General features: G+C 38.4%; 1 protein-coding gene across 10 annotated transcripts in view; it reads left to right on the top strand.

Annotated features, from left to right (window-relative positions):
- The window catches only part of LRP6 (LDL receptor related protein 6), a 178,109-nt gene that overhangs the window by 93,851 nt on the left and 71,713 nt on the right, over positions 1-12,545 (top strand). For 5 of the 10 annotated variants that reach the window (XM_055570411.1, XM_055570414.1, XM_055570413.1 and 2 more), the window contains 5 exons: positions 781-873; positions 3,864-4,060; positions 5,759-5,890; positions 8,840-9,236; positions 10,302-10,473. The exons of 1 other annotated variant lie outside the window; for it this stretch is intronic. In XM_055570411.1, coding sequence (XP_055426386.1) covers positions 781-873; positions 3,864-4,060; positions 5,759-5,890; positions 8,840-9,236; positions 10,302-10,473 — 991 coding nt within the window. The remainder of the gene's footprint in view (positions 1-780; positions 874-3,863; positions 4,061-5,758; positions 5,891-8,839; positions 9,237-10,301; positions 10,474-12,545) is intronic. 4 more of the 10 variants (XM_055570416.1, XM_055570415.1, XM_055570412.1 and 1 more) reach the window with 1 other exon arrangement.

Raw genomic sequence — 12,545 nt, 5'->3', positions numbered from 1 at the left:
AAATTGTTTTTCTGGAACTTGTTGAAGAAGGCAGAGTTTATCATAACTTCATTCACTTCACAGAAGTCTTGAGTGTGTGCGTTTGAAAAGTTGGCAGCTTGCTTTGTGCGAACTCCTAGCTCTGTTTCCTTCTGCCACTTTTTTCTGCACCTTATTTTCCATTATTTCTCTTGCACTGTCATCCTCACTTTCTTTCTGTTCCCTGTAGGTCGGATTGGGCCTTTGTCTGGAAGGGAGCTCTGTTGGGCCAGTGAGAGGGTTCCTTGTTAGTATGCCAGTCCCTTCCGTACCATCCATCCAGTGTTTGTATTCACTCACTCTCCAAGTGGCCAGAACCATTCCTTGTCAGCTGCTACTCTCAGATTGGTTTGTGAAGCTTTCCATTGCTATCTGTTTGTTCTCCTGGGCCTGGATCTGCCAAATGCCCTATTTTTTTCCTTCTGATTCCTCCTGCAGAAGTGCTGATGCTAATCAGATCTTACAGCTGTTGGTAGTTTTCCTTTCTGTGTCTAGGGTTTTGAAGTAATACCTTCTTACCTGTCTTGGTTGTAAGTGTTGTCCATGAGGTTTTGGTTTTCCTTCCTAGTTGTTCTGTTTTCATGTGAAAGACTTGTAGAGATTTTTTTCAAACACTATATACTGCTACCACTGTTGTCATATTTTTAGGTGTTAAGAAAACCTCACTGTGATGTGGAGAAACTCTTCTAAGGTTAGGTTCAGATGTCAGAATTTATCATAGTAGTACTTTGATGTGATTAAGTAGATTTGTTTCCTACACAGATGGGGAGTTCTGAGTCAGGGGCAGAGGACAACTTTCTGGGAGGAGGTCCAGAAACAGAAAGTGAATACAAGTGCACAGGTGTCTTATAAAGGGTAAGTCTGGTTGGTGCAGAATTTGAAAGAGGCCCCTGTCAGCCGTGGAATCTGAACTAGATAGCAAGTGCACACCTGTACTTGGGATACTGGCGAGAATGAACTCTTAAGAAAATGATGGACAGGTGGAGGAGATGATGCTTAGAGGTTGCCAGCACTAAAGCATAATGTCACTTGGGGTTTTGGTTTCTTTCTTTTGGTACCCATTGTAGTGATCCACTTTTTAATTCCCGTTATAGTTGAGGCATACTACTGAAGAACTGGGCTTCAATCTTGCCTGCCACATTTGCTCTCACTGTCCATGATCAACTCCTTCTTTTCACTTGAGTTTCCAGGGGAGTAGTCCCAACCAGAGAGAAGACAGGTGAAGACAGTGTACACTAATCTGTACTTTGAGGAACAGATCACCATTGGCTAGACAAATTACCAAAGAATATGACAATGAGTGATAACCATCTTAGCTGTGCTTTTTGTTAATTTCATATTTCATTTAAAATGTTTCATTTTATCAGGCATTCACTGAGTATGTAATAATACTAATGAATCTAACTAATTCATACATACTGTATTGTGTGAGATCCTGGGAATATAAATAAGCCAAAGTCTAGTATTTACTTGACTCTAGTAAGCTTTTTATTGACTAGCACATGAAATGTTTACTAAACTTGTAAAATATTATCCCTGAATCAGAAATACTAAAATACTGAAAACAGACATCCTAAAGTTGAGGAGCCATTTATGAAATGTTTATTAAGTACCAAGCATAATGCCTAAATGCTTTTTGCCTAAATGCTTTTTCATATATTATGACTTAATCTTCACAGTAACTCAGGTTAGATTATCATCTTTTAATAACAGGTGAGGAAAACAGAATTTGTGGAAGTAAGTTATTGTAAGTGCAGGGGGACATTTGAACTCAGTTCTGTCTCATTTCTTGTTGTTTGGTTGCCAGGTCAAGTCCAACTCTTTACAGCCCAGCAGACTGCAGCACGCCAGGCTCATTTCTTATCAGTACATCAATGCTTTCAGTCAGGTTGTAAAATGCGTATATCTTTTAGAGAGGGATTTTGGCTATTGCTATCTGTTTATTCTTCTGTGTTAAGCTCATTAGAGTGAATTTTAACTTTTTATTTAATAATATACAAAGGACTTTAGACTTTTTTTCCTCCCCAAAGTCTTTCAAAGAACTGATAATGTAATTTCTGATACTTTAAGATGTCTAATGAAAGCCTAAGTAATTTCATCTTTAGTATTACTTATATTTCTCAGTCATGTTACTTTACTTTCTTGGCAGCTGTTTATGTTTTACCATAATGAATTTTGGGATACTTAAGTGTAAAATATGCTGCTGCTGCTAAGTCACTTCAGTCGTGCCTGACTCTGTGCGACCCCATAGACGGCAGCCCACCAGGCTTCCCGTCCCTGGGATTCTCCAGGCAAGAACACTGGAGCGGGTTGCCATTTCCTTCTCCGATATGCATGAAAGTGAAAAGTCAAAGTGAAGTCGCCCAGTCCTGTCTGACTCTTAGCGACCCCATGGACTGCAGCCTACCAGGCTCCTCCGTCCATGGGATTTTCCAGGCAAGAGTACTGGAGTGGGGTGCAGGCCTATTTAAATTTGAACTTGAACTATGATATCACTCACATAGTAACAATCGTAAATGTTATAAAGCTGTTAATTTAAAAAGTGGAAGAAAGTCCACTTCAGAAGTAGACATTGTGACATTGTGACAGTTGTTATTGGGAAATAAGAGAGAAAGTAATATGCTAGGGAAGTGAGAGTTAAGAAAAGTGAGAAGAGAAAATTGTGATGGGTGGCATAGTTGTGAGGTTTTAAAATAGAAAGTTTGTGAAACTAGTCATTCTAATCTTGAATTCAGTTATTTAAAAATCTGGCTCAAATTTTAAACACTTTAGGCTAGAATCATTCCGTGTAATTCTGCTTAGATGAAAATGATCTTACTGCTCTTTAATTTAGTATAGGTGGTCTGTTAGGTATTAGAAATCATCAGATAACCTTGCGGACTGAAAAGTTGGATTGTCTTTGAGTGTGTTATCCTTTATTTCTCTTTAATTGCTTACATTTTCCTCTTTCTCTCCTCGCTGAGTGATTTATGAAAATATTAAGATTTGGTATTATGAAAATATCAAAGCATTTATTTTCTTAATTTATTACTGTGGCTTAAATGTGATTTATTCATTATTCAAGAATTTTCTTATTTACATAACTCTCCATGAGACTGCACAGTTCTGTGTCTTGAGTACTGGTCAGGCTGTCTACCTCTCCTTCCATATAGTTAGGATTGCTTCTGAATTTGGGGATCTGCTTTGTCTCTTGAACACATTCAGCCAGTGGTTGGGCTTCCTCTTTGCCCCTTGGCTTGTGGGGATGAAGTAATCATACAGCAGAAAGCCAGCTAAGATGATCATTTGCTGCAGCTAATCTGGGCTTTGCAGAGAGAATGCTCCCAGAATGCCTTTCTAGCTTAATGTGCATGTTTTTACTCTTCACTTATGAAAGCCATAAAAAGTGACCGAAGAAACAGGCTCAGATTATTTGTTCTTCCACATCAAGAAGGGAGAAACTTACTGCTCATTAAAACTACTTCCCAGTGACTTCTTCAAACCCTGGGATTTTTCATGTTGCCGGCCTTCCTCCTTCTGATGACATGAATCGTGTGGGAGGGTGGGAGATGGGAACCGACAGCAGTGTTGGTACATTAGCGCTCACTTGTCTGCTTGCAGTGCGCCTGGCACCCGGTGCCAAGCTAGAAACTGTTCTTGATTGGGGAATTTGCACACCATGACCTCAAATAAATTTGAATTTACTCTGTGACTATTTTTCATAGGTATATTTGACCTTAAGGTACGTGTTATCCAGGATTTGTATGTGTTAATGTGGACTACAAGACCATTTCAGTGGGAGCAATAAAGTTTTGATTAAAAAAGAAAATTTAGAAATGTTTGCGCTTTTCTCTTTGGGTTACTAGGCAGGCGGTGGTTAAAGGTTCCCTTCCACATCCTTTTGCCCTGACGTTATTTGAGGACACATTGTACTGGACTGACTGGAATACACATTCCATTTTGGCTTGCAACAAGTACACTGGCGAGGGTCTGCGTGAAATCCATTCTAACATCTTCTCTCCCATGGATATACATGTCTTCAGCCAACAGAGGCAGCCAAATGGTAAGTGATCTTGATTTTTAAATTGCAAGTTGGAATAGCTTTGTAGCACTCTGATGTCTGGCTTTAGTGAGGGGGCAAGAGGAGAGAGGATGTATTCCGAGTGGGAAGGAATAAAAAATTGGGAAAATGTCAAAATTCAAGGTAGACAATAGTCTAAACCATTTGTAGCTTAGTATCTGTCGCTGCAGACCACCTCAGCCCTTTGTTTTAGTCTGGGGTTATAAAGGTAAAGAAGAGAGAGGAAAAAAAAATTGAGATAGCTCATATATTAAGATTCTGTGCAAATACATTTTGTATTCATATTATTTCTCACTAATGAGTGATTTCGTCCATTGTATGTTTAGAAACAGACACTTTCCTCGAATGGAAACCTCTTAATTATTAATTAATGTAATTATTAATGTGACTGGTTCATTTAAGTACCTCAGATTGCTTCAGTAAAGTACTTGCTTATCCCTTTTCTGTGTATATCTCCCCCTCCTTTTTCTTCTGTTTCTGGTCACCCTTTATAATGATTTGGACTGTGCTGACAACAGTTTCTTGCAAGAGAATGTTAAGTGTTTGGCACTTGTGTGTAAATAAATGTCTGACATGTGTCTGAGTGTATTTCAGATTGTATTTCAGAGCCAAAAATGCAGGGCTTTTGGATTATGCATTACTTTGTATTAGCTCTTTCCATTTAAGGGGAGATAGTCAAATACTGAATGTGTCATATTGGAATCCAGTGATCATGAGTTCATAAAAATGTTTTAAAATGTTTGTGTTACTCTTTTGTAAAATAAAAAAAAAGAATGTTTAGTCACTTGTATAAATGTCTTATTCTCATTGTTGGCTTTTTAATGGCACTGGTGATCCTTTATGTTACTTGTTTGAGAATTTGCAGTTATCTGTGATACTGCCTTTTATCTTTCATATTTTTTGTTTCCATGTTGATTTTTCTCTGAATATTGTTTAAATTCATCCTTTTCTATTGTTTCTTCAGATTTTCTAATTAGTCTCTGGTTCTAAGTTTCCCCTTTTAAAATCCATTATGCTTACCTTTTCCATGTAAATCTTTTCCACAGTGTGGCTTTTCTTGACTCTCCGTGCCTCCACCACAGACATTCCCTTCTCTGTGCTCATTCAGCTTTTATTGTTGTTGGTCAAATCTTAATCTTCAGTTACTCTGATCACCTTCCTATTTCACACAGTGTACAGCCTCCAAGCTTTCATTCGTGTGGTTTTACCACACTTGAATGTCCTCCTATCTGTCCTTCCTGTCTTTCAAGGCTTCTGCCATGCCTGTATCTACTATGAAGCTTTTCTTCAGTTCTTCAATCCGTTAGTGTTTTATTTCCCATTTGACTCTATACTTACTTACAGTCTGAATGGGCAAGATCTCAATTTCGTTGTTCTGTACTGTTTTCCATTACTGTTCATGAATTTTGGCTTACTGGCTAGATTGCAAGCTCTTTTGGGGCAGGGACAGCCTGCTTTACTTCTTGTGTATTCCTCTTTGGATACAGAATGCTAAGTAGATTTTTCACTGTTTAATTCCCTTCCTTGCAGATGGTCTGGTTGTCAAGCACCCAGATGACATTTGGTAATAATTTGGTTTATCAGAGGTGCTTATGTTATGGTCGTTAACCTTTGTGTACCTAGAGTGGGGGAGGTCATCCATAATCATTGGTATTAATCAGTGTGATTTATATTTGACAGCTACAAATCCATGTGGAATTGATAATGGTGGTTGTTCCCACTTGTGTTTGATGTCTCCAGTCAAGCCTTTTTATCAGTGTGCTTGTCCAACTGGGGTCACACTCCTGGAGAATGGAAAAACCTGCAAAGATGGTAAGAAGTTGGTTGCCAAGAAGGAAGAATTTTAGATAGCAGTTGGGATTCTATATGGTTATTTTATTTCTCTATAATAAGCTCTGTAAGTTACAGTGCTTTGGGAGACTAGTCACTTAATCCCTCAGTCCTCACAGTTGCTTATTTAATAGGAGTGTTTTGCATTTTATAGCATCTCTTGAATGTTGTTTTATCAATTATTTTAGTATTTTAGCTGAATTTTTAACATGCAATTTTTTGGGGAAAAAATAGGTGCCATTTCTCTTCTCTGTCAGATCTCAAAGTCATGAATATCACAGTTGCTTCTTGTGGAAATGAATATTCTCATAAAGAATATATTTTTAACAGGTAACATTTGTAAATAAAGAACCTTTGCAAGGAAAAGATGAATATTAAACTTTTAATTATAAAGACTATCATGGGATAGATACATTTTCTGAAAAATGATTGAATGATATTTTTAATTGCCTTTTAACAACAGAGAAGTGCCTTCAGAAGAAGAAAAGAATTCCTTATTGTTCTGCTCAAAGCAGCCTGTTGATGTACTTAACCACCACACTGCCTTTTCTCCTTGCTCTCAGTTCCCTGTAGAGAGGGCATGTTGGAGAAATGTTCTGATTTAGGACATTTCAAGGTCCTTCTGGTTTGGGAGAATGCCAGTTCTCTTTTTCTTCTTAAAGAGAATGTTGTTCTTCATTCTTAACCCTATGGATCACCATCTGGTTCTCTAGCCACCAGCAAGACCTGGTAAGAAAATTGTTGTATGTAGCAGTGGCTTCTTTATCTAACTCTGAAAAGTAGAAGCCTTTATTTAGGAGTGGGTTAGAGTTCCTTGCCTGGAGAATCCCAGGGACATGGGCTTCCGTCTATGGGGTCGCACAGAGTCGAACACGACTGAAGCAACTTAGCAGCAGCAGCAGTAGAGTTTCTGGCAAGGGGATCACGGAGTCAGAGAGATGGGATTGAGTTGGTGTACAGGATATTTGTCATGACTTGGCATTGATAAATTACCTCCTAGTCAGAGGTGAAACTGGCTGATTCTTGTGACACGTTTCCATGGCAAACAATAATTTGATTTCAATTTAAAACAAAAGGTTTATGTAATGTTGCTTTTTTGTTAAAAAATGTAACCTGACTTTAAAACAGTGGATTTATTTTAGCCATAGTGGTCTGTTTACAGCCTTAGAGCAGTGCAAATGTACCTGTTTAATGAGCATCTTAATTTCAGATATATATTTGGCATGTAGTAGCCTTAAGTTTGGAGAAGGCAATGGCACCCCACTCCAATACTCTTTCCTGGAAAATCCCATGGACAGAGGAGCCTGGTGGGCTGCAATCCATGGGGTCGCTAAGAGTCAGACACGACTTCACTTTCACTTTTCACTTTCATGCATTGGAGAAGGAAATGGCAACCCACTCCAGTGTTCTTGCTTGGAGAATCCCAGGGATGGGGGAGCCTGGTGGGCTGCTGTCTGTGGGGTCGCACAGAGTCGGACACGACTGAAGCGACTTAGCAGCAGCAGCCTTAAGTTAACTTTTGTTTTGATCACCTTGCCAAATTAACAGCTTCACTTTCTAAGACTTCTTTGTTTGAAGAGTTTATGGCTGGCTCCTTTTGGTAGTTAGCGGAGGCAGTGAATTTTATAAAGTTATTCCTACTTGGTGCCCACTGTGGCATTTAGGGCTGTATTCTCTCTAAGGTAGGGTTTATTTATAATTAATCCATGAGTCAAAAAGCTGATGCTGAGAGCTGCTTCTCTCCTTAATTTTTTCTAGTATAATTCCAGATTAATGCTTGAAGTTTAATATCAGTATTTTCTTTCAGACTCATTTCTTTGATTGGGAATCGTTTTCCAGATGTCAACTTGCTTGCTCTCTTTTTGTTAGCTTTTATATAATGTTAGATGATTTTTTGCTAGTGGTTGACTTGAGCATTTAAAATCAAAACAAACAGGATTGAGTTAATGTTCTCATTCTGAGCTGTATTTTTATTGATTGCTGCTTTGGTTTTAAAACACTTCATAAATAAATCTGATTTTAAAAACTCAGTGAAATAAAAATTAAAGAGTTTATTAGAAAATAATGTATTAACTAGTATTTATTGAGTACTTTTGTATTTGGTACATTTTTGAGTTTTATATTTATTTCCTCTAAGTTTCTCAGCAACCCTATGAGATATCGATGAAGATATCAGGCTTAGAGAGATGAGGTGTTTTGCCTGACTTTGTGTAACTGCTTGAATCGGTTCTGTTACACACACAGGTCTCACCTTTAACCACTGGGTCACATTTATTTGGTTACCTCCCCTCACATTCCCTCTCTCTTCTGCTACTGTTTCCTCCTCCGTAGCCTCTTTTGTCCTTAGTTCTGTCAGACATTGCCCTATAGTTCTTTTTGTTAAAACAACTTTACTGAGGTAATTTACATATCATAAAATTCAGCCTTTTCAAGTGTATAATTCAGTGATTTTTAGTCAATTTACAGAGTTGTGCAATCATCACAATCCATCCAATTTTAGAACATTCTCATTAATAACAAAAGATCCTTGTCCTGTATTCCTTACCTTTTTAAACATCTTTCTTGAACAAAGGACATATATCCTATACTTCTTCTAATATTTAGCTACTTAGCTTTTTAGTCATTACTTAGCTATATTCATTTGACCTTTAAGTGGCTGTTCTTAATTCCAGGGCCTATATAATGAATGAAGCCAGAGAGAGAATCAGACGTTGTTTTGGAGAGGTCAGCCATTACAGAGCATGACCTCTTTTAGTCCAGCTCTTCCTGTTCTACTGCATTACTTTCTATTCTACCCAAAATAGACCCTAGTATCCTTTTATACTCATTGCTTTTCAGTTTCTGAAAAAGTTCTGTGTTCCTTATTTAGAGACTAAATTTGGCCTGTGGGTTTCCATTTTTTCTTCATTGTTTTTCCCTTTGTTGTTCTAGGTGCCACTGAATTACTGCTTCTAGCCCGAAGGACAGACTTGAGACGCATTTCTTTGGATACACCAGATTTCACTGACATTGTTCTACAGTTAGAAGACATCCGCCATGCCATTGCCATAGATTATGATCCCGTGGAAGGCTATATCTACTGGACTGATGATGAAGTGAGGGCCATACGCCGCTCCTTCATAGATGGATCTGGCAGTCAGTTTGTGGTCACTGCCCAAATTGCCCATCCTGATGGTATTGCTGTTGATTGGGTTGCCCGAAATCTTTATTGGACAGACACTGGCACTGATCGGATAGAAGTGACAAGGCTCAATGGGACCATGAGGAAGATCTTGATTTCAGAGGACTTAGAGGAACCCCGGGCTATTGTGCTAGATCCTATGGTTGGGTAAGAGGCTCTACTGACAGAAAATTTTGCCAGGGGTTTCTGTTTCCGCAGGTGCCCAAAACATTGACAAAAACAACATGAAGTATATGTTGCTTTCCAATAAATAGTTCTTTAATGACTGAGCATTTTTAGAATACAGTGATTGGAATAAAACCTCAAGTTAATGAATTGCTAGTTTTTTTCCCTGAATGTTTTGAATACGTTTTCTTTCTAAATTAAGTCCATACTTGCTGACTTTGGGTGTTGGCTGAAGATTTTGCCAAGGTTGTATCATGACCATGAAAAATATGGAGAGAAATTGTTTTCAGAACTCTTTCTCTTCCTCTAGAAAATTTAATTTAATCTCATTTTCAGTACTTCTAGGATGATTTGGTAAAGAATATGTTTCTTTTTAAATGTCCCTAAATATATGAAAGGCCTGATTTCTAAAACTTGGTCAGGATGTGCAGCTATACGCCTGGTCTGTCTTCCCTTTTTTTTTTTTTTTTTTTTTTTTTGGGCTATTACACCCTGACTATGATCCATGGAAACACAGCTTTCTACATACTCATCAACGTTATTTGTTAATGTGAGATTCATCCTGAGGGTGAACATAATGACAGATTATTACACTTCAGTGCGTGCCAATGCCTTTGAGCCCCTTAAACTCTCAGGAGCCACAAGAATCAGTGCTACGAGAAGAGTTAGTTATTTGGGGAAATTGGTTTTCCATCTGAATATTACTACTGGGATAACCTTTTTTTTGTCAGAGATGATAAGCTAGCAAGAGAGAGAAGATTGTTCCTGGTAATGAACACAAAAAAACCTAAACATAGAATCTCATTATTGGAAGGCATTTTTCATTATCAGTCCTAGAAAACACTGTTTGATCTGAAAAAATTTTTTACAGGCTTATACACTGCAATTATAAATGTCTTAGACTCTTTGTATGTTTTAAATCTTGTTTTTCCTTCTGTAGATGTTAACTGGTAACCAGTGTAAAAAAGGGTTGGATCTCACCTTTAGGATATCTGAAATTTACAGTTTATTGTCCGTTTTTAGCTCATACTCTGTATACTTCTGTAGGTACATGTATTGGACTGACTGGGGAGAAATCCCGAAAATTGAGCGAGCAGCTTTGGATGGTTCTGATCGAGTAGTGTTGGTTAACACTTCTCTTGGTTGGCCAAATGGTTTAGCCTTGGATTATGATGAAGGCAAAATATACTGGGGAGATGCCAAAACAGACAAAATTGAGGTTTGTTTCTTGCTTTTTCTCTTTAAAACCACTTTTATAAGGGTTTTTGAGTTGATGGTGATCTGATGCAGATATTCTTGTCTCTGCAATGGGTTGCCAGAGGTGTCTTGTATTTTAATCAACCTTTAGGATTATAGGAATTAACATCTTTTCTTCCAACTCACCAGAAGATTTCTGAGTTAAACTTACATGAGAAATAGGTGTTCATCTGTTTCTAGTCTAAAAAGCTTATGTGAATGATTTTTCTCATTATGGGTAAAACCACTGCCTGAATTTCTTAGGGGTAGTTTGCGCAAATCAGATGTTAAATAAGCTTGATACTGGAAGAGCTGGTAGGTATTGTCAGGAAAACAAAGCATACTCTTTGTTGGTGTTGGGGAAGTTGGTGGTATATATTAACTATTAAGATGGTTACATGCAAACAGTTTTTAAATTGATTTATGAGCTATGTGGGAGAAAAATTAATTAGCCAGGGCTTGAGGGAAAATATTTAACAAATCATAGAACTACGTTGGGGCAGTCAGAATAGAATTATGGTGGAAACAGCCACTATATGTGAGTATTTTATTACTTTGTTTTGTCAAGGGTGAAAATCCCTGATAATGAATGTGAAGTCTGAATTCTACAACTTTAAATTGGGCTCTGCTAGAGGTCTTGTGGGTCACATACTTAAAACAGAGTTTTGATCACAGTATTTCTTTGGAGAACACATGATTTCATATAAGGTGTAGGTTTGAATGGCTCTTCAAAGCCACGGCACGCATCTCGTAATAGATAATTTGGGCTATAGAGCGGTTACTTTAGAAAGGTAATTCTTGGGATGGCAGGGACTCTCAGGGAATAATGAGATAAAGGGCCTTCGTTTCAGGTTGGAATCTTGGAATAGGAAAAAAAAAAACCCATTCCACTGGTCCTGAAAACCATCTTCTTCTGCTCTTGCAGCTGGTTTCCATTAATAGAAAACTTTGCAAAGACTTGACTATACAAATGTCTTCCCTGTTGTTAGTGTTTCACTGCCCCCACCCCCTCTAAATCCACGTTAGTGTTGGTATTTTTAGCAGCTGGAGTGCAGTGCTGCTGAGACAGAGGTTGTGAGTTTACTTTTCAGACAGGCCATGAGCATCATTGGGGTACAGATTACACACCATTCCCCTCCAGTTCACGAATTGCAAATTGTTGATCCACCCTGGACTCTCCATGAGTGTATATGTGTTACTACTCTTAGAAAAACAGTTTTGGCCCATGTATCCCAGAGGACTGTGTGCACATAAGGCAGGAGCACATAGTTTACATCAGAAGAGAATGTGATTTTTTATTTCATAGGGATTTTAAAAATTCCCTATTTGATCTTATCTTTCTTAGCTTATTATGACTGTTTCAGTTCAGTTCAGTCGCTCAGTCGTGTCCAACTCTTTGCGACCCCATGAATCGCAGCACGCCAGGCCTCCCTGTCCATCACCAACTCCCGGAGTTCACTCAGACTCACGTCCATCGAGTCAGTGATGCCATCCAGCCATCTCATCCTCTGTCGTCCCCTTCTCCTCCTGCCCCCAATCCCTCCCAGCATCAGAGTCTTTTCCATTGAGTCAACTCTTCGCATGAGGTGGCCAAAGTACTGGAGTTTCAGCTTTAGCATCATTCCTTCCAAAGAAATCCCAGGGCTGATCTCCTTCAGAATGAACTGGTTGGATCTCCTTGCAGTCCAAGGGACTCTCAAGAGTCTTCTCCAACACCACAGTTCAAAAGCATCAATTCTTCGGCGCTCAGCCTTCTTCACAGTCCAACTCTCACATCCATACATGACCACAGGAAAAACCATAGCCTTGACTAGACGGACCTTTGTTGGCAAAGTAATGTCTCTGCCTTTGAATATGCTGTCTAGGCTATGTTAGGTCACTTTATTTAGAGAAATTTATTTGAAATCACAAGAAGTCAAGAGATTCAGGTAGAAAAATGGGAATTTATGGAGGTTCTGAATGACAGTGTTTAAGAGTAAAAATGCATACATATCATATAACAATATAGAATATTTTACAGGGTTTATTTTCTTATTTTGTGGGAAGTGCAGTAGG

Source organism: Bubalus kerabau, chromosome 1 (genome assembly GCF_029407905.1).
Source record: "Bubalus kerabau isolate K-KA32 ecotype Philippines breed swamp buffalo chromosome 1, PCC_UOA_SB_1v2, whole genome shotgun sequence".
Lineage (NCBI taxonomy): Eukaryota > Metazoa > Chordata > Mammalia > Artiodactyla > Bovidae > Bubalus > Bubalus kerabau.
Note: the sequence above shows the minus strand (reverse complement) of the source record. Positions and strands in the feature narration are given on the sequence as shown.